This window comes from Tachyglossus aculeatus, chromosome 17 (assembly GCF_015852505.1).
Source record: "Tachyglossus aculeatus isolate mTacAcu1 chromosome 17, mTacAcu1.pri, whole genome shotgun sequence".
Lineage (NCBI taxonomy): Eukaryota > Metazoa > Chordata > Mammalia > Monotremata > Tachyglossidae > Tachyglossus > Tachyglossus aculeatus.
Genome location: NC_052082.1, coordinates 16,052,806 through 16,074,750, shown reverse-complemented (window position 1 = coordinate 16,074,750; position 21,945 = coordinate 16,052,806). Strand labels below are relative to the sequence as shown.

At 42.6% G+C, this 21,945-nt stretch overlaps 1 protein-coding gene across 17 annotated transcripts in view; it reads left to right on the top strand.

Moving 5' to 3' along the window:
• Positions 1–15,025, top strand: part of DOCK9 (dedicator of cytokinesis 9) — a 245,483-nt gene extending 230,458 nt beyond the window's left edge. For 9 of the 17 annotated variants that reach the window (XM_038759096.1, XM_038759087.1, XM_038759086.1 and 6 more), the window contains exons 46-55: positions 742–864; positions 1,824–1,937; positions 2,148–2,153; positions 2,600–2,635; positions 3,503–3,649; positions 4,917–5,127; positions 6,578–6,768; positions 8,152–8,252; positions 8,423–8,561; positions 13,708–15,025. In XM_038759096.1, the coding sequence (XP_038615024.1) occupies positions 742–864; positions 1,824–1,937; positions 2,148–2,153; positions 2,600–2,635; positions 3,503–3,649; positions 4,917–5,127; positions 6,578–6,768; positions 8,152–8,252; positions 8,423–8,561; positions 13,708–13,830 (1,191 nt within the window). In that variant the 3' untranslated portion in view covers positions 13,831–15,025. Of the gene's footprint in view, positions 1–741; positions 865–1,823; positions 1,938–2,147; positions 2,154–2,599; positions 2,636–3,502; positions 3,650–4,916; positions 5,128–6,577; positions 6,769–8,151; positions 8,253–8,422; positions 8,562–11,801; positions 11,810–13,707 lie in introns of all 17 variants that reach the window. The other 8 variants (XM_038759102.1, XM_038759093.1, XM_038759090.1 and 5 more) reach the window with 3 other exon arrangements.
• The last annotated feature ends 6,920 nt before the right edge of the window (positions 15,026–21,945 follow it).

The following is a 21,945-nucleotide window of genomic DNA, read 5'->3' as shown; positions in this document are numbered from 1 at the left end:
TTGCATCCCTCTGCCTCTCGTACTTGTCAATCCCTACAGACAGAAAGTGAACATTCTTAATAATAATAATAATAATAACTGTGGTATTTAATGCTTCATATGTGCCAAGGGAAAATCAGGTCCCACATGTTGCAGTAGAAGGGAGAATAGGTATTGAATCCCCGTTTTGCAGATGATGGCACTGAGGCACGAAGAAGTGAAGTGACTTGCCCAAAGTCACACAGCAGGTAAGTGGCAGAGCTGGGAGAAGAACTCAGGTCCTCAGACCCCCAGGCCTGTGCTTTTTCCACTAGACCGTCCTGCCTCACCCAAATCCCATAGAGAGGGAGAGGTAGCGATGTAATGGCCTGAGAGAATGGTCCTTATCTAAAACTAAGTTCCATTTACTGGGAGCTGCAGAATTTGGTCACACCGAGAAGACACTAAAAGAAAATGGCAGGCTTGCTTTTAGTTAATGTTTTGACTTGCCTCTGGGTTGGGCTGATCAGGCCCAAGTCGCCTTGTGTGCAGTCAGCCACTAAATTTGAACTGTGTAGACAGCCAGATTGATTGTTATGATTTTAAATTATTTTTTTAAACCCTCAATTCTGAAGTTTGCCTTTAGGCCCCGTATTGACCAACAACACAGGTTTATCCTGGGTAGTTTTAGCCGTAAATTATTCCGTTGAAGTTATTAACCAGCTGTAGAGAAATAAGTAAAACTTTGTAAAAAATGCATCTTCTTGTGTCTCCTCCAAACAGGATGTGTTGATGGAATTGCTAGAGCAGTGTGCAGATGGGCTCTGGAAAGCTGAACGCTATGAGCTGATTGCCGACATCTATAAACTTATCATTCCCATTTATGAAAAACGCAGGGATTTTGAGGTATATGATTTTAGAGTTTCTGTTTTTGCGAGCACTAAAAATCTACCATCTTGTCATTTGAATGTTCTAAAGATATTTAAACCCAGTAATAACAATCTGTATTCTTACAAATGAAAATTTTATACAATTCAAAAATGAATTATGAATTTTTCATTTTTGACTGTCTAGCTTTTAGGAACATGTCAACAGGTGAAATGGATGGCTTAAGATTTGTTATGTTCAGTTTACATAGAGGAGTTATTCCTTTATGCAAACCATGGCCATTATTATTGACATTACTTTCCGCTTCTAAAATGACAATTCATTTAGTAAATATTTTAGAAAAGTTTTAATGCTAATGCGTTTGAGTAAACTGAAATGAACCTCTTCATTATGGGATATCAGTTTTCTCTTTGAAAAGCTCTCAGGTTCTCATTTTAGATTTAGCTTGTTTCTTTTCCATGAGGGATTTTACTATTGAAAGAGCCTCAAGTCTGCAAAATCCCCGTGACTGAATTTCACTTGAGAATAACTCCTTAGTGATTTAAATAAAAGCTAAAAAAGAATCACCCACACTTTGATTTTTTTTCTCAAAAAAATGAGAAAACTTTAAAGGGGCAAGGATCCTGCCTGTCTGTTGTATTATACTCTCCCAGGTGCTTAGTACACTAGTCTGCACACAGTAAGTGCTCAATAAATAACTATCGATTGATTAAAGCCATTTTTTAAGCCATTCACTTTATATATTGTCCTCCATCCTAACAACAGCTTTTTGCAAATTTTCACTGCTTTTTGGATAGAAAACGTCATTCTGTACAAGTCAACAGCCAGCTGTTTCAGTATCTTCACAGATAGGCTCCAGGGAGAGCCGGTCTCTAAGTCATTGCTTGTTGTTACATATAAGGTTAGAGAAAATTTTAAAAATTCTAGTCTTTGCATGAAACAGAGAGGGGAAAAAATGTTCTCTTTCTTGTTGCCAGAGGCTGGCCCATCTTTATGACACCCTACATAGAGCATACAGCAAAGTAACGGAGGTCATGCATACTGGCAAGAGATTGCTTGGCACGTATTTCAGAGTGGCATTCTTTGGACAGGTGAGCAAACCCCGAACCTTTCCGCAAGCTGGCGGGCATTCCGAAAAATGTTTTTAAATGATGCCGAGCACCTTTTTCTTCTAAGTGCTGCTTGGACACATAATCATCTGATGTGATGAATTTATTGTGTCTGTGATTCTTATCTTCCTCAGTAAACTTTCTACTTTTTTTTTCCTTTCTTCCTGTCTTTTCTTTTATTACTTTCTTAAGGCAGCGGTAAGTTCTCTTTCTGTCAAACATCTCTAGCCGTATGTGAGAGCCATTATTTGTGGTGTGCAAGTTGGCTTTTCAAAACCTCCGTGTCCCTAGACCTTATTGTAGTTTTCAAAATAACATTTGATTCCAATTTACAGAAATAAATCACCTGCTTTCTCTATGCGTATGTACTGCATGTCCTAAACCAAAATTCAGAATTTGTGGCTGACTTTGTGTCTATGACATCTTCATCTTTTGTAATACCATATCTTCATTGTATATTGACCAATGTAATATTTCCCAGAACCCATGGGGAAAGATTTTTCTTGCTTAATTCTAGTTTTAACCTACACTTCTCTAACGTTATTAAATTGAACAGTTGGTAACCAATTGTGAAAAGGGGTGTGCGTTACTATGAGCAGTGTGTAACCTTCAATTTATTCTGTTGTCTCTTATAACTTTTATAGCAATACCAGTTTACAGACAGTGAAACAGACGTGGAGGTAATTACAGTCAATGCCTACAAAGCAATAATGCAGTAAGAAGTACTGCATTAAACTCCTATTTTGGTGTGGGCATTTTTGTTAGCCCAGCCTGCATTTTTTTTTCTTTTTTTACGTGCGCTATGTTCTTTGCCCTTGTTTTGTCTGTTTCATTCTAGGACTGGGATATTTATTTTTGAATATACCATTTCAAATCTTAACCCCGATTTGGCTTTTGGTTTTCAAGGAGTAACCTGTTTCACCCTCCATGGATTGAGGAATATTTTAGTATTTTTCAGTCCGCCGAGACTGATTGCAAAAACAGATGAGAAACAGTGACATTTCCCAAAGATTTCCAGGTGTTTTATACTGGAATAAACTGCATTTGAAATAGGGGCATCATAACTCTTCTCTGGACATGGATTTGTTTTACTGAAATTGTGAAATCTGTCTTGAAAGGACAGGCTGGCAGAAGGATTCTGCCCATCACATTAGGAGACCACTAAGCCACCTTGGGTGAGGAATCTGGAATGTGAAACAGGAATGAAGCCAAGCACTACAGCTGAATGTGAAAGTGCAGTTTTAATCCAGGACCTTTAATTGTTCAGACTGTGTGTGTGATTTCAGCACCCCTTGAATAAATCTGTAATGGTGTGTGCTTTCTTTACCTCTGCACCCATGCTGTAGCTGACCTTCACATTCTTATTTTTCTACCCCTCTCGGAGCCTGTTTGAATGGCGTTTTATTTTGAGACTTTTTCGTTTGAGCCCCAATAATCAACCAGTACATGGTCATTGCAGTTCTGTTGGTAAAGCGTAAAGCACACTCCTGAAGTGTTAACCGTTGTTCAGTGTCATGAAACAGCTCTAACTCAGGTTTGCTTGGCAGGGATTCTTTGAAGATGAAGATGGAAAGGAGTACATTTACAAGGAACCTAAACTCACCCCTCTGTCTGAAATATCCCAGAGACTTCTTAAGCTTTACTCAGACAAATTTGGTTCTGAAAACGTCAAGATGATACAGGATTCTGGCAAGGTATGGCTGATTTGGGCTAATAATAGTAAATGCCATTATTACTGTTGTGTTGTCTACGTGCCAAACACTGTGCTAAGTGCTGGAGTATATACAAGATGATTAAGATAATTAAGGAGCAGCGTGGCCTTGTGGAGGGAGCACGGTCCTGGGAGTCAGATGACCTGGGTTCTAATCCTGGCTGCACTGCATGCCTGCTGTGTGATCTTGGGTAAATCACTTAACTTCTGTGCCTCATCTGTAAAATGGAAATTCAGTGCCTGGTCTCCATTCTGATTTGGATTGTGAGTCCTGTGTGGGGCAGGGACTGTGCCTGAACTGATTATCTTGTCTCTTCCCCAGCACTTAGAACAGTGCTTGATACAGAGTGAGCACTTAACAAATATTGCAATTATCATATATAATTATTAATTAAATTAATTAGTCCGTGTCCTACATCAAAAAGGGAGAACATGGTTTTTTTTAATTCTCATTTTACAGGAAACTGAGGCACAGAAAAGATAAGTGACTTGCCCAAGGTCATCCAGCATTTAGACTGTGAGCCCACTGTTGGGTAGGGACTGTCTCTATATGTTGCCAATTTGTACTTCCCAAGCGCTTCGTACAGTGCTCTGCACACAGTAAGCACTCAATAAATACAATTGATGACGATGATTGATGATCCAGCAGGCAAGTGGCTGAGCAAGGGACCAGAACCCAGATTTCCTGACTCTCAGTCAGTCCCTATCTTCCCCTAGGCTATCCTGCCTCCCTTAGATAAATTCCCTGACCGTGAACATTAACATAATAAATGTAGTTTTGTTTCAGATCATGCAAGAACTTATCCTCGGTCTAATTAGCTGTATAAAATAATATCTGGAGCAAGAGCAGCCGGGGCCCAAAAATGCATATCTAGAGAAGATATTAACCTCCTCAAGAATGTTACTGTGTCTAGTCAATAACCCTCCCCTGGAAAGCATGCAGACCTACCACGGCACCCCCCACACTCAAAATCCCCATCTTTCAGTGGGTTTTTCTTTCTTTTTTATCATCAGTAGGAGAGAGTTGAGATGTTATTTCATGAACTGCCGTGAATTGTATGTTACAGCTAAGATGACACTATTTGGACAAACTGGAGGCTTCAATTTCCAGTCCTGTCTACCCTACATACCTACAGTGTTTCAGAGCCAAGCATTTACTTTGCAAATCTAACAAGATCAGTTTTGGGAACAGGATACAATTTCCCTTTAAAAGTCAGCCTCTTTCTCTTCCCTCCGCCCTCCATATGTAGGTAAACCCTAAGGATTTGGACTCCAAATATGCCTACATCCAGGTTACACATGTAATCCCATTCTTTGATGAAAAGGAATCGCAAGAGAGAAAAACAGAGTTTGAAAGGACACACAACATTCGTCGCTTCATGTTTGAAATGCCTTTCACTCAAACAGGCAAAAGACAAGGTGGAGTGGAAGAGCAGTGTAAAAGGCGCACGATTCTCACAGGTGGTGCTTTGCTTTATGCTTATTCTCTTTGTGAGGGTGGGGATACCCTTTCCTTTGTTTCTTCTGGGTTTGGGGGGTGAGTCTGGCAAAGATTGAATGAATGAATTTGGAGAGGATGTGGAATGAAGGTTGTGTTGTGTTTTCATTTAAAATTTCATAGGAACAATATTCTGCTTTGGGAGAGGATTGCTGAAGAAGTCCATCGTTTTATATTGGGGATTTTTTTCCAGAAAGTTCCAGTTTTGTTTTGACAACCGAACCCCACAAATCCATCTCTTGGGTCCAAGTGTATTTTTTGAGTTTCTATAAAAAAGGCTGTTTCCCCTCATTTTGGATGCTTCTCAGCCCAAGAGAATGGATGGAGTCTCCTATGGGTTTGGGGGTTTTTTTATTACATTTTTTAAGCAGTTACTACGTGCCTGGCACTGTACTTAGTAGATACAGGCCAATCAGGTTGGACACATTCCCTGTCCCACCTGGGGCTCACAAGTCTTATCCCCGTTATACAAATGAGGTAACAGAGGCACAGAGAAGTGAAGTGACTTGCCCAGGGTCACATAGCAGACAAGAGGCGGAGTCAGGATTAGAACACAGGTCCTTCTGACTTCCTGGCCTGTGCTCTACGTGGTAATAATAGTGGCATTTCCCGCAGGGTTCCATATGTTGAGGACGACCCTGTGTAAGTGACCATGCAGCAAGTCTTCTCCTTGCTCTACAGAGCTCAGGTGGCCATCAGAGAAGCAGCGTGGCCTACTGGAAAGACCACAGGCCTGAGAGTCAGAAGCACCTGGGTTCTAATCCAAGTTCTGCCAATCTCTGGCTGTGTGACCTTGGGCAGGTCACTTGAACTTCTCTGTGCCTCAGTTTCCTCAACTGTAAAATAAAACTAACTGTTCTCTGTCCTATTTAGACTGGGAGCTCATGCAGGACAGGGACAGTGCCTGGCCTAATTAATTTGTACCTACCCCAGGGCTTAGAACAGTGTTCAGTATATAGACAGTGCTTAACAAATATCACCCCCCCCCCCCCCCCACCAAACTCAGATCCTAGAGCTCTGCCATTTTCCTTGGCTCTGGCAGAGTGGAGAGCCTTGTCTTCAGGGGTTGGCAGGTTACACAGAACACCCTCCTAGACTGCGGAAGGAAGACTGGGGAGGTCAAAGTGCTCTTGCCATCTACTTTAGATTCTGCTTTGTCCATGGGGAGGTGGTGCCATCTCTACTCTTCTTTGTGCTATGGGGGTGGGCACAGGTCCATAGACATTCTTCAGGGAGAGAGAGCTTGACCAAAGGGACAAGGGAGAGCACCGCATGCAGGATGAATAACATGGCACATGGTGAGCAGGGAGGGAGGCTAATGGGAGGATAGATCCATATTTGTAAGTATTCATGATTTTACCAAATCTTTTTTTTTTATAACTCCATATGTGAACCTATCTCCTTTTCAAGCAGCAATCCACTGCTTCCCGTACGTAAAGAAGCGCATTCCTGTGATGTACCAGCACCACACAGATCTTAACCCAATAGAAGTGGCCATTGATGAGATGAGTAAGAAAGTGGCCGAGCTGAGGCAGCTGTGTTCCACAGCTGAAGTGGACATGATCAAGCTGCAGCTCAAACTACAGGGCAGTGTCAGTGTGCAGGTGAGACCCCAGCTTCCTTCCACCAAACACAATCGATCAGTGGAATTTATTGAGCGCTTACTAGGTGCAGAGCCATGTACTAAGCCCTTGGGAGAGTTCAAACTCAGAGCTGGAAAAGTTGTTTTTCATGTTAATCCCTCTGCTGCTGTAAGAGTCTAGCCTTTGCAGTTCCAATAACTTACTGGGCCAATCTGCTTTTTGATTGTGCCCTCTCCTAAATTACCAATGTCAGTGGAGAGCAGGAGAGTGATGAGAAGAAACAGGTCCCTTTGGGGACGTACATTAACTCTCTGTAAGCCTTATGGCATTGAACAAAGTCACCAGACTCATGCAGAGCGCTACCTCTAGTTTAAGGAGATCTCATCTAACGGTTATGAAAGCCATGCATGTCTCTTGCTGAAAGTTCCCAAGTAGCATTTTCCCCCAAATGAAACGAACATTAACCGTACCATCTCCCTAATAGCCTCATACCTGTGATTATTACAAAGAGGTTTCCATTCATACATTTCTGCTCCTAGCCCATTTTCCTCTTTCATCTCTTAATCTTCCCTCTTTCTGAAGCCAGGAAGAGAAATAAATCACTGGTCGCTGAAAAAGGAGAGTTTTCCAAACTTTTGCCTTGAATGAAACAATTAATTTTACGTATTTGAACAACGAGTGTTGCTCTAAAAGGGATCAAGGGAGCTGCTTGATAATCCCTGAAATATATATGAGGCAGTCATAAGAGTTCACAGACCTCCTTTGACCCAAGGGGACCTATTCTTTACCAAGAAATTGGCAAACAGATCAAAAATTCTCAACCCACTTTTCACACATCCCTTCCACATTCATCTCTTTCTCACTCTCACCTACTTGCCCCTCCCACATCAGGACAACTTTACTCTAGTGAAAAGCAAAGCCATAGATCACAAGAACTAAAGAAATTACAGGCTCAAAGTGTAAGTGGTGAGTCAGGAAGGCCAGAGGAGTGGGGAGTGTGGCAGAGTGTCAGGGGACTGGATGTGCTAAGAATATCCCCGGGGAGATGTTTAAAAGGCAAAAGGTAATAATAATAGTAAAAAAAAAAATCAACACACCCCTGACTAAGGTACCTAATTTTGAAAGGTCTGTTACATGTTAAATAGCCTCCAGTTCATCCTGATGAGTAAAGGAGACACATTCCCACCAAGGGGTTTAAATCCCAAACCTAAAAACTTGGTTTATATTAAAAGTCTACTCAACAGCTAGGTTACGAGGGGATCACCAGGCCATTCCAAGCATCTCCTGGCATCAAATCCAGTCAGTTTTACTCTCTTTATTAAGACAATAGAACTGTCGGTTCTGGGGAACATTGTGGGTTTATCCCATTATTGAATTTAATAACAATTCTTTTCCCTTCCTTAGGTTAATGCCGGCCCTCTGGCCTATGCCCGGGCCTTTTTAGATGATGCCAACACAAAAAGATACCCTGACAACAAGGTGAAGCTTTTGAAAGAAGTTTTCAGGTACTGTAGTGTGATCTTCTTTGTGCACATCTCAGACATTGGAACCTGGGGAATTCATTTTTCGTTTTAATAAAGAATAAATTATCAGAGCACCACCTGCCCAGTACTTAAAATCACTTTGGGTTGTGCCTCGTATCCTGTCTTTACCTCTCTTTCCTTTTGCATTTCAGACAGTTTGTTGAAGCTTGCGGCCAGGCTTTGGCAGTAAATGAACGGCTCATAAAGGAGGATCAGTTGGAATATCAGGAAGAAATGAAGGCTAACTACCGGGAAATGGCAAAAGAACTTTCGGAAATTATGCATGAACAAGTAAGCCCAAAATCCCAACCCCAAGACAGCAGGAAAAAAATAGCACTTAGAGTTCTAATAGTTAGTCGAGGCTTCTAATTGAACTCCATACTCACATGGGAAGTTTTCCTAAAACCTCTCCATAAACTGCCCTTTTAGAATGAGTTTAGGTTCCAGGCATGGCATCAGCAGGCCTTCCCCTACTTAGCCCATTGCTTCAGGATTGAGTAAAGGCTATTAATTACTCTAACTGCATAGCTGAGCTTGGTATTTGAGCCTGAATGGGTATAAACTCTCCAGGTCTTTGTTTCAGAGCGATCTTACTCTGTCACAGTCACTTTACCAATTCATAAAGAAAATGGTACATTGCAGATTGGCATGAATAAAAACCTACCATCACACACCTAATTCATGCCTTTTATAGTTCTGAAAAATTCACCTGAAAACCCCCTTGGTTTTGTCAAATTCCTGCCACTCACTCCTCAGAGGCAATGCCTCCTCCTTTACCTCAGATTTGATTTTGTGCTCTGCTCCCTCACAACCCCGGCCCCACGCTTTCCGATTTCATTCTCTGAATGAAAGCAGGTTCTTTTGTTCCCTGTACATTTTTGTGCCTCAGAGTAACCTGTTTAACTAACTGTGTGCCTTTCCTCTTTGGTTTTATTTTCCTGGAAATGCTCATACTTTGGTGAATCCCTTCAGCCCTCTGGTTGAGCCAGAAGCTGTCCAAAATCTTGCTTACTCCCTGCTGGCCCTCTGAGGATGATAGAATGATAGGTGAACGGACAATAATGGTTTACTTGAGGAAGAAAGTAAGGATGCTGAGGGGACCAGTTAGAAGGGTTTAAATATATTGCCATGGTAAATTCATGGTAATTATCAGAAGGAAAAGTTACAGTTGTGGTTGGGTGTTTAGAAGGGCGACGAGCACACTTCCTTCAGGTGACCTTTGGTACCACGATGAGACAAAGTTCAGGGCTAGATGGATCATGTAGCTGAACCAGCAGATCATTTCTTATGCCTGAATGTTTCTTTGCGGCTTTAAAACAAAACCTAGAGCAACTCATCAATCTGGATTTTAAAGGGATCTAGCCATTCCTCTAGGATGTTGATATATATATATGTATACATGTATATATATATATATATATATATATATATATATATATAAACATAACATGTTTAGGGGTGTTCTGGTCCCCTATTCTTCTAACTTACACACACCCTTGGGAAGCTCATCCACTCCCAGAGCTTCATTGATCAACCTGCATGTAAATGGCTCGCAAATAAATCTGCTTCACCACCCTTGGCCTCAAGGACAGCTCAAGAATGGATATCCTCTGGCACCTCAAGGTTGTTGCGTCCAATCCGAACTCCTCGTCTTTCCTCGCAAATCCTCTCCTCCCCGTCTCTTAAGCTTGTAACGCTGACATTATCTTTAGCTCCTTCCTCTCATTCAAATTGTTTATTTAATCTTGTCAGTTCATCCTCCGCCATATTTCCTGAGTCAATCCCTTCCTCTCTGTCCAAGCATCCACTGCACTTTCCCTATCCTGACTGTGACTACTGCATCAACTTTGCGAAGAGCAGAAGGGACTTATCATTTTACAAGTTTTATGAGTGCCCCCACTATGCTTAGATCCATTTTTCTAAAATGTCCTTCTGCCCAGGTAACCTCACTTCTCAAAATCTCTAATGGTCACCCAGTCCTTTCTGCATCTAACAAACTGCTGGCTGTGGACATTAAGCCTCAATCAACACCTTCCCTCTTAAGTATCCAGTGTTCTCTGCTACCTCATCTCAGCTCACATACTGTGTTCCTCTCAAAGCTATGTTACCCAGTGTGCTTCATCTTATCCTTCTGCCCCTGACCTCTTCTTCATTCCTTTCTCTACTGACAGGAACTTCCTCTCCCTTCACATCTGTCAGACCAATCCTTCCCCCACCTTCAAAGCCCTGAAATCACATCTTCAGTAGGCCTTCCCTGATTCATTTCTATTCTCCCCACAGTCATTACAGTACTCTGGTTCCACTCAAGTTCACAAAAGTGCTCCCACAGCACTTAAGTACATATCTCTGTTACTGTCCAAGCTTGGCAAACACAAAATGCACGCGTCATGACAAAGTAGACCTACCACAGATGGTACTTGGGCTTTTTGGACAATTTGGTCAGCCTGAAAAATGTTTTGATATCACAGTTGAAAACAAGAACACTCACTAGCAATGAGGTTCTGGATTGAAGGTAGTTCACCAGGACTAGGGCAATGGCAACCCAAGCAGCTCTCCTGTGTTGACTACTGTGGAAAGAGTGAATGACTGTGAGCTCACTGTTGGGTAGGGACTGTCTCTATATGTTGCCAACTTGTACTTCCCAAGCCCTTAGTACAGTGCTCTGCACACAGTAAGCGCTCAATAAATATGATTGATTGATTCCGCCTGTCAATCAATCAATGGTATTTGAACATTCAGATACCGATTGATTGATTGTGTGCAGAACACTGGGCTAAGCACTTAAGAGTTCAGTAAAGTAGGCACATTTCTTCCCTCAAGGAATTTACAATCTAGCTGGGTAGACATAAAAATAAATTACAGGTAGTATAAAGCTATGTACTTATGTACTGCGTGGATCATGCGTTTCATTCATTCATTCAGTCGTATTAAGTGCTTACTGTGTGCAGAGCACTGTACTAAGCTCTTGGGAAAGTACAGTACAGCAATAAAGAGAGAGACAATCCCTACCCTCAGTGAGCTCATAGTCTGGGGACAGGGGGGTGGGGAGACCGGCATCAATATAAACAAATAAAATTACAGATATATACATAAGTGCTATGGGGATGGAGAGAGCAAATCAGGGTGACGCAGAAGGGAGTGGAAGATGAGGAAAAGTGGGGCTTAGTCTTGGAAGGCCTCTTGGAGGAGATGTGCGTTCAGTAAGAAGGGGAGAATCATTGCTTGAAGAATTTGAGGAGGGAGGGCATTTAGGTGCCTCAGAGGTGAGGCAGTAGGAACTGAAAAGTAAATGGTCTGTAATTTATTTTTGTGCCTGTCTCCCTTGCTAGATTGCCAGTTTCTTGAAGGCCGGGAACATGTCTATTAATTCTGTTGTATTTTCCTTAGCATTTAGTACATAGTGATTGAGATAAATAGTCATTTAATGAACACTGACTTTATAACACAGATTTCAACTCCGGGGCTTATTTTTGCAACTTTAAGAGAATGTCTCAACTTTTTGTCTCTTTTCTCCTATGCAACCATGGCCAGATGGGATGGTAATGTTGTTTGTTTTCACTCTGTTTTCTAAACTTTAAAGTTGCATTCACCAGTAGTGAATTAGTAGGCATCTTGCTCCTGCTGAAATTTTGGCGTTGGGGCTCTTTTGAAAAAAAAAAAAAAAAAAAATCCAAGAGGACTACCGAAATACTACCCAGGAAATGGAAAGAGGGTGGGGCTTTCCAGGGGCACAGTTAGCTCTTGGAGAGAAAGAACGGGTCAGTGTCCCCCAGAGAGGGATACTGGATCAGGGCAATATTGAAAAATTTGAGCAGGGAGTGGAAGGATTTTGAAATGAAGAAAAAAATTTCAAGGGAAATTCTCCCTACACAGAGCCCAGGGTGGGGGCAGCGGGGAGGTGGTGGTGTGGGGGGAGTGTACAAAATAAGCACAGTGTTTTCTAACTGCAGCCTTAACTCCATCCCAATAATAATAATAACGATATTTATTAAGCACTTACTATGTGCCAAGCACTGTTCTAAGCACTGGGGTAGATACAAGGTAATCAGGTTGTCCCACGTGGGTCTCACAGTCTTAATCCCCATTTTATCAATGAGGGAACTGAGACACAGAGAAGTTAAGTGGCCTGCCCAAGGTCACACAAGTGGCAGAGCCGGGATTAGAACCCACCTCCTCTGACTCCTAAGCCCGGGGTCTTGCCACTAAGCCTCGCTGCTTCTCTTAATAATAATGACAATATTTGTTAAGCGCTGACAATGTGCCATGTACTCTTCTAAGCACTGGGATAGATGCAAGGTTATCAGGTTGACCCATGTGGGGGCTCACAGTCTTAATCCCCATTTTACAGATGAGGAAGTGAGGCACAGATAAGTGATTTGCCCAGAGCACACAGCTGACAAGTGGTGGAGGTGGGATTAGAACCCGTGACTTCTGACTCTCAAGCCTGTGCTCTTTCCACTAAGCCACGCTGCTTCCCTGCTCCACCTGATGGCACTGGCCTTGTTCCGAACAAAAAGGGGATCATCAATCGTATTTATTGAGCGCTTACTGTGTGCAGAGCACTGTACTAAGCGCTTAGCACTGTACTAAGGGAATGAGGCGTGTGTGTGTGTGTGTGTGTCTTTCTAGCTAGCAGTGCTCAGCAAACGAACAGGTTGCCTCACTGCCTTGAACTCCTGCAAGGAAGCTCAGGGCTCTGAGCATCTGGATATGACCAACAGGCCGAGGTTTTTCCCAATTTAGTTGCTTAGTTGCTGGCATTGGAATTCCATTACTTTTAATTAAGCCTTTTGGCCTAGCTTTTTTTTTTTTTCTTAATCTTTCTGCTGTAGTTGGGAGCCCACTCCCAGCCTGAAGTTCAGTCTCCCTGGGAGTGGAGGTGTACGTATGGGGCAGCGGGATGGAAAGGAGCAGGGAAAGCATTAAAGTTGCTTTCTGCTCTAAAGAGGACGTGAAAGGAGGAGATTTAAAAGGTTCATATCTGGAGAGAGGAATTCCAAAAGAGAGAGGAGAGAGGAATTCTGCCCTCAACCAGAAACACCTTGGTCCAGCACAGGTTATGCAGCAAGGTTCTCCTTCGGCCAGCATAGGAGTACCTTGAGTTGGAACCTGGAAAAATGTGATTATGAGCAGGTGTAACCAGGTGCCTGTACAGCAATTCCCCCAAGTTCTCACCCCCCAAAAATAAGATGGCTAACCTGCTTCTGTCAACAGATGACAAAAACAACATTCATTTCCCAGTGCTGGGAGAGTGGACTTTCCTTCGCCAGAGTAAAAAAATGGGGTTGACAAAAAAAGCTTGAAACCAACATTTCCAAAACACAAATGGGGAAAAGTTTATATCAGGTGGAATATTCGGAGCATTTGTTTGGGGCAGACGTAAATCAATTTTTAGTAAAAATATGTGTGTGTATCTATTTTTTTTTCCTGTTTCAAGATTTGTCCAGTAGAAGAGAAGGCCAGTGTTATACCTAACTCACTTCACATCTTCAATGCCATAAGTGGAACGCCAACAAGCACAACCGTTCACGGGATGCCCAGTTCCTCTTCAATTGCATGATCGTTTCTTGTAACAGAAAGTAACTTTTCTTAGATCGCCATATGTGGTTCTGCTTTGTCATTTGCAAACTCAGGTTGATTTCCAAAACTAGGTCTGGATATGTGCAAGATATAGTAAAGACTGGTGACACACTTAGGTCTGGGGATGGGGAGGGCGGTGAGGATAGGAAAGGAGCAAAAAAGTTGTTTCATAGTAGACTTTATAGAATAAGAAGGTGCACATATTTTTTTAAATTCCACTGGCAATATTCAAAGTTCTCCTTATAGCTTAAGAAATGGGTGCCAGAGTTAATTTCTCTTCCTTAGAAGTAGTATTAAAGTGAATGGCACATGTAAGCAAGTATTGTGGAATGTATGTAGCAGTGAACGTAACACTGAAGTTAAAAATTTAGTTAGCCTTATCTTGTGGGGCTAAACTTGCACATCTTGAATATATTAAGTATTCTTTATTTTTTTCCTGTGGCACATTCAGGTTGAGTACAAGTACGAGAACTATTTTTGTGCCTAGATATTCACTAGTTTTTGATGACTTAAGGGAACTGACACTTGTAGTTTTTGTACCAGTGAATGAGAAGGTTTAGTGCTGTTTTATACGTATTTACTGGCATTTAGAAAAAAGTATGTGAGCGGTGAGTCAAGCGGTTAATAACCAAAGGTCTGTATTAATAAACACAATTATGCTAAAATTTAAATAGTAAAACAAATTGATATGTACATATTGTTTGTTAATGCAGTCCATCCCAAAATCCTGTACATATGTGTATTTCATTTCTATACATTTTTAATTCTCATACCAGCTTTAATCTTTCCACTTTAAGTTTGTGATCAATTTGTGCTATTCCAAGTACATGCTCTATTTGACTCTACAGCTTGTTTACTCTTGTACATAAATACGTGCAATATGAAGATGTATACAGTCTTTGCTATGTTAGGTTTATACACTGTTTTAAAAAATTTCATCCTTTTGCCAAAGTGATGGAGCGTGGAATGGGTGATCATAATTCCTGTGGTAAATGGTGGTGTAATTTAAAGCTTTTACCATGTTATTGTTCCTTTTAAACATTAATTTAGTAATTTTATATTTGGGAAAATGAAAGGTTTTTAATTTTATTTAACTGGAATCACTGACCTGCTGTAACTAAACATCTGTACCCCATCTGAATTAAAAATACCATTGCTGATTTCTCTGCCCTGTATACTGAGTTTGACAGTATTTGATGATTTATGTTCAGGTGGGGCTTCTGAAGGATCTCCTGGCTAACTATGAAATTATTGGCAAGAAGAGTAGAGAAGAATAGAGAATAGAGAAGAAGAATAGAGAATAGAATAGAGAAGCAGCGTGGCTCAGTAGAGAAGCAGCGTGGCTCAGTGGAAAGATCCCGGGCTTTGGAGTCAGAGGTCGTGGGTTCAAATCCCAGCTCCGCCAACTGTCAGCTGTGTGACTTTGGGCAAGTCACTTCACTTCTCTGGGCCTCAGTTCCCTCATCTGTAAAATGGGGATGAGGACTGTGAGCCCGGCGTGGGACAACCTGATCACCTTGTATCCCCCCAGCGCTTAGAACAGTGCTTTGCACATAGTAAGCGCTTAATAAATGCCATTATTATTATTATTATTAATAAAAAAAATCTCTATGGTAACTCGGTTCAGACTTTTCCAAGTTTTACCCAACTGTAGAGCAGGTCTCCCCTCTCAGGGTCGCATCTGGAGAGTTTCCAGTACTCTACCAGTCTCGGCTACGGGAGAGAGAGTCAAGCAGAGGCATACCCATTCCATTCCTAGCTTGGGCAGTGACTAGTGGAAGGCAATCCACTACTAGTCAAAACTCGCCTGTGCTTGGCAGCAGTGGTATGGGAGACAATCGAGGGCAGAGACTTAAGTTTACTGCGCAGAAGGAGGCAATGGTAAACCACTTCCTTATTTTTACCAAGAAAACTCCATGGACACACGACCATTCCTTGAGAGAGGCTGGGACTTGAAGTGCCAGGGAGTGCGACTCCCATTTTGATTCCATATATCAACAGCATTTAAGATTTTCCAGTCAAGTTTTTCCCCAAACTTCCTTCCCATCACAGGAGGCTCTGCCAAGGTGTAGGAAACCACAGAAGACAGCCTGGTCAAAGGAGACAATCAGGATGGCCACAATGACTCAGAGTTCAAAAACAAGTGGACTCTGTTAACTCGATCATTCATTTTAATCAAGCTACAGGCAGCTTCTCTTCCTTCCATGGGTTTGGGCAATAGTTGAGGACATGATTGAAAGTACTCTAATGTTTACATCTTCTCCATCTCACCCTTCACTGCTGGATTCTTGCCTACAAACAGCATTAATTGACAGATTTTACTGCTTCACCCCTCCTTTCCCGACCCCCTCGCCTCCTTCAACTCAATGGTGGGGTGCTTCTTGCCTTTCCCCTCTACTACAGTCCTGTTTTCTTGCCTGGGTCTCTACGTGAGGGGAATTACATGGTACTTGATTCATTCTTTTGATTTTCCATCTCTATCTTCCCACTTGTATGTTCTTTCCCAGTGCTTAGAGCAGTGCTCTGCACACAGTAAGCACTTAATAAATAGTATCGCTGTTGCTGTCATCAGGTTTCCTCTTTTCCTGAGTGCACTCCAAAGTAAAAGACAAGAGCAATCACCTAGACGACAAGGTGACAGGAGATCTTGGCACTGACCCAGGGGTAAGAAAAAACTGAGTGTAAGAAATCATGGCAGCCATCCAAGGGAACCAAATGGAATATGATCAGTAGTGATTCAGGAGAGAGCAAGGTTGCCTTGCTCCCTACCTTCCAATGTTAGCCTTTGCTCTCTTTCCTAGATTTGCCAAATGATGCTCAGCAGTAACAAGGTGCCACAATCTAAAACATGATATATCCCGAAGGAGCCCCCTCTTTCTTAGCAATCTCACCTTTTCTACTGCTCACCGTGGACATCTTTCCCTGTCTGTCTTTTGATTCAACCAACAAGAGGGGCAGAGACTAGTGTATTCCTGACACTTCAGTGATGCTTTTTTCTGGAGTAGTGTCAATTGCTTGCTGCGTGAACTTGGGAAAGTCATTTAGCTTCTCTATGGCTCAGTTTCTTCAACTAAAGTAGGGATTAAATCCTACTCCCTCCTACTTAGACTGTGAGCCCCATGTGGGACAGGGACTGTGGCTGACTTAATTAACATGGCCCCACACCAGCGCTTAGAACAGTGTTTGACACACAGAAAGCGCTTTACAAATACTGTAAGAGTATGTAGAGGGTGGGTGTCAGTCCCGATGATCTGAAGTCATTTTCACCACGCTGTGGCATATCTGTTTGGGGTGCTTCCTGAAGACATCCATGACAGAGGTGAGAACAGGAGAACTAAAGTGGTGGCCAGGATGAGGCCTAAGCAACCTTTCTATACCTTTCTCTAGTTTGGGTCCTTGCTCTCCTTTCCCTCCTAGTCTGTTAGCTCACTGTGGGCAGGTAATGTGTCTGTTTATCACCGTATTGTACTCTCCCAAGTGCATAGTACAGGGCTTTGCACACAGTAAGCCCACAGATACGACCGAGTGAATGAATGTCCCAACCTTGAGCACCTGGCCTCTTTTCCACAGGAATTGGAATGCTGAGCCCTTACATGACAACATAAAATGCCCACATTCAACACCCTGTAAAACCTACAGGACACCTCGTAGGCTGGTCAGGTTACGTCCCACGGGAAAAGGGAAGAGCATGCCTGTATGCTTGGGAAACGGATCATCCTCTTGCTCAGCTAGAAGTTGCTATTGCTGAGTTTGAGGAAAGATCATTTTTCCCACCTGTTGATTACACAGAACCCCTGGATTTGCATTCATACAACTGGTTGGTCTCGTTGGTCACACTACTTCAAACTCCCCAGGGATGACACCTGCTTGTTACTGCCGCTCCCAGCCCATTATCAGGAATGGCAGGGGGCAAAAGAGCCCGAAAAGGGTGCTTCCCAAGGGAAACGTCAATCCAAGGCCATTGGATTATATTTGGGGTCCTTGTGGCCCAACCCAGGACTGACCACACTGTTTGTTCTTATTTCCTGAACAAATGGAAAGGGGAGGAGTACAGTCTGGAAAGTTTTTGATGTAGGAATTTATAATGGAATCGCAGATCTGGGAGGGAACTGGAAAGGTAAACTAATGGATTCTGCAAGTCCCAGGAAGGTCTTGATCTGAATCAATTGATCAATCGATGGCATTTATTGAGCAGGCACTATGTCCAGAGTTCTATGAGCACTTACTATGTCCTGAGCTCCCCTTTTGTGGTCAGGGAATGTGTCTACCAACTCTGTTACATTATACTCTCCCAACCGCCCAGTATAGCACTCTGCACACAGTAAGTGTTCAATAAATACCATTGATAGATTGATATGATATAGCTCCCAAATCGACCAACATCTTTCCTGCTATGCAATCTCGCATTTCCTATTGCCCCCAAGATATCTCCACTTGGATGTCCCGCTGGCAACAAACTCAATATGGATAAAATTGAATTTTTTTTACAGTATCTGTGAAGTGCTTTCTACGTGCCAGGCACTGTACTAAGCCCCCGGGTAGATATAAGATAATTAGGTTGGACACAGTCCCTGTCCCACATGAGGCTCACAGTCTCAATCCCCAGTTTACAGCTGAGGTAACTGAGTCACAGAGAAGTGAAGTGACTTGCTCAAGGTCACACAGCAGTCAAATGACTGAGCCAGGATTAGAACCCAGACCCATCTGATTCCCAGGCCTGTATTCTCTTCACTAGGCCATGCTGCTTCTTCACTCCTTAATCCATTCCTCTTCCTAATTTTGCCCTCTCTGTCAACATCACCACCATTCCCCACTGGTAGAAGTTCACAACCCTGATGTGAACTTGGGGAGGAAACATAGCCTAGTGGAAAGACCAGTGGGAGTCAGATTGATAGGATCTAATTCTAGTTCTGCCAGTAGCCTGCTATAAGACCTTGGGCAAGTTACTCCATTTCTCAGTTTCCTCATCTGGAAAATGGGATAAAATACCTGTCCTCCCTCCCTCTGAGAGCCTCAGGCAGGACAGAAACTATGTCTGATCTAATTATCTTTTATCTACCAGATAAAAGCAGAGTGTTTAATAAAATCCAGGTACATATCCCTTTTCCTTCTTCCTTGCACACAGTAAGCACTCAAAGAGAGGGTCTGGCTTTGCAGCAGTGAAAGTGGGTAGCGGGGCTCTAGTGTTCGGTCTAGGTCATGGTGTGTAGGGAATTTGTCTACTAATGCTGCTGTTTGTATTCTCCCAAGCGCTTAGTACAGTGTTCTACATAAAGTACTTAATAAATTCCACTGATGGATTGATTCTCCTTTCCGGTCTCGCTGGCCCCTTTGATCAAAGACACTCCAGCCCTCCTGATGGTGCCTTGCCCAGCTGTCTATTCTCATTTACCAGCATTCCCCAGTTAAGTCTCAGAATGGCCTGGCCTCCTGAGGATGGACAGCCTTTCCCATTTCACTTCCGTGTTGGGAGACTTCTCCTACCTTTCTATCCTGTGGACCAAAGGGCTAAACTCTTATCACGAACTTGAACCCTTGATTGGACTCAGGGAAGTTAGGGCAGCTATCTCGATTACTAAATGCTAGAGCTAGCTTAGTTTTCTGGTGCTGATAATGGCCTGGATAGTCACGGAGGTGACCGATCGATATTTTTACCCCACTTTACAGATGAGGGGACTGAAGCACAAAGAAATACCATAAGGTCATCACCAGGACCAGAAAGTGGATTGTGACCCTGAGATCAGGGCTCTTTTCCAGTCAAAGCCATCCTAAAATCACGTCTCCTCCAAAGGCCCTTCCCTGAAGTCACTTTGCATCTTTGTGCCTCTGTTCCCTCATCTGTAAAATGTGCAATCAATACCAGTTCTCCCTCCTACTTTGACTGTGATTTCCACCTGGAACCTAATTAGCTTAAATGTGCAGTCAATACCAGTTCTCCCTCCTACTTTGACTGTGATTTCCACCTGGAACCTAATTAGCTTAAATGTGCAGTCAATACCAGTTCTCCCTCCTACTTTGGCTGTGATTCCCACGTGGAACCTAATTAGCTTGTCTCTACCCCAGTGCTTGGAATAAGTGCTTAAACACTCCAATTATTATTATTAATATTATTACTATTATTACTGTCTCCCAGAGACAGGAGACTGTACCATATAGTCCCCCCATCCCCATGTTAATTCTACCTTTAGGAGTTTATAAACTTGAGAAACCACTTTTCCAGATTTAAGGAAACATTACAAAGCATTTGATTTTTTTTATTTTGACGTCACCTAATACTAGTATTTATTAAGTACTTACTCTGTACCAAGCACTGGGCTAGACCCTCGGGCAGAAATACATGTTCATCAGTTTAAAAATGGTCCCTATCCTAGATGCCCAACATCATAGAGCAGGACTGCAACTCAGCTCTTCCGACTCCTAGGCCTGTGCTCTTTCCTCTGGACCATGTTGCCCCCCACCCCGTTTCATTCCTGAACAAAAACTTTCCCATTCCTGTTCCTGGAATTGACTTGACCTTCCTGGAACCTGTTCAAGTCTTCTACCGGCTTGGAGTACTCTCTGAGGGGAAAGGGGGAGAAAGAGGCTTCTTTAAGGACCTGCAGGTTTCTCAGCATGTAGAACTTTCTGTGAAAGTGTTAACCACGGTGACCTGTAGAGTTCCCAAAAGGGGGTCAGGAAGCAAGGACCACTCTACTCTTTTGGGGCCCCCAAAGAAGAGGTTAGCACTCCTGTTAGCCCAGCCGTTCCTGTTGAAAACTGGACTAGAGTTTGGAAGATTTGGGATCAAACTATGCAAGATAAAAACCAAACCAAAACAAAGTTACCCTAGTTTCTCCTCTAGACTGTAAGCACGTTGTGGGCAGGGAATGTGTCTACCAACTCTGCTGCATTGTACCCTCCCATGTGCTTAGTACACTGCTCTGCACACAACACGCAATACAAATGATTCACTACTAAGTCCAGCTCCCTCAGATGTTTATGAAAGAAGAGTAATGTGCACTCTTGCACCCTATCTATTCTTCCATACCCCTTTTCTACCCCAACTCCCAACTATTTTTGCTTTGTTAGTTCTCATTCTGCTCCACCCAGCATCTTGGGCTTCCAAGAATAAAAATACTTGAAGATGTCCTAAGTCACTGAGGAACCACAATAGAAGACACTCTCCATTTGATGCCAATTGACAGCTTTCCTTCCACATCTTTCAGTACCTTCAGCTGGTGGGTATTTAGCTCCCAACGGCCACATCATATCATCTAAGTGTGCCATATATACTTAGAACAGAATGTGTCTGTTATATTGTACTCTCCCAAGCATCTAGTACAGTGCTCTGCTCTGTAAGCGCTGAATAAGAGCACAGTACCCATGTCTTTGTGGAGGAAGGTACTTGAGAGGTCCGTGTATGACCCAAGGTTTTTATTCTTCTTCCGGGAACCTCCCAACTGGCCCTCTCCCTCTCGGCCCCAGGGTTTCCTTCAGTACATTCAGTCATTACAGCTGTAAATCCCATGGTTGCTCAAGCCCTAGTACCGCTCTTTCATTTCCAATGAAGCACTAGCTTTCAGAAATAGCTGCTCTTCTTAAGTACTTCAGGGGTACTGTTTGATGATAGAGGAGCACCAGACCTCTTGTTAGAAAGGTGTTTGAGGTATGTGTATGGGCTCGGATGTATTGTCATATGCGTAGTCTAACATTGACTTGTTTAGCTTAGGAATGCAGTCTACCCCCCAATGAAAGTTCACATAAAGGACAAGTGTTTGGCTTTGTCCCCTTTCTGCCTGACTGGATTTTGCCATTTTTGCCACTGCTCCTGTGGATTTGAGTTTTTTGGAATAAAAGTGTGTGATAAAATTAAGAATGCCACAGATATACATTCCAGGAGAGGCCTTAATTATTATTATTAAATAATAACAATAATAATAATGGTATTCGTTAACCACTTAATATGTGCCAAACACTATACTAAGAATTGGGATAGATACAAGATAATCAGGCTAGACATCATCCCTACCCAACATGGGACTTCCAGGCTAAATAGGAGGGGAAAAGAGATATTTAACCCCCATTTTAGAGGTGAGGAAACAGGCACAAAGAAGTT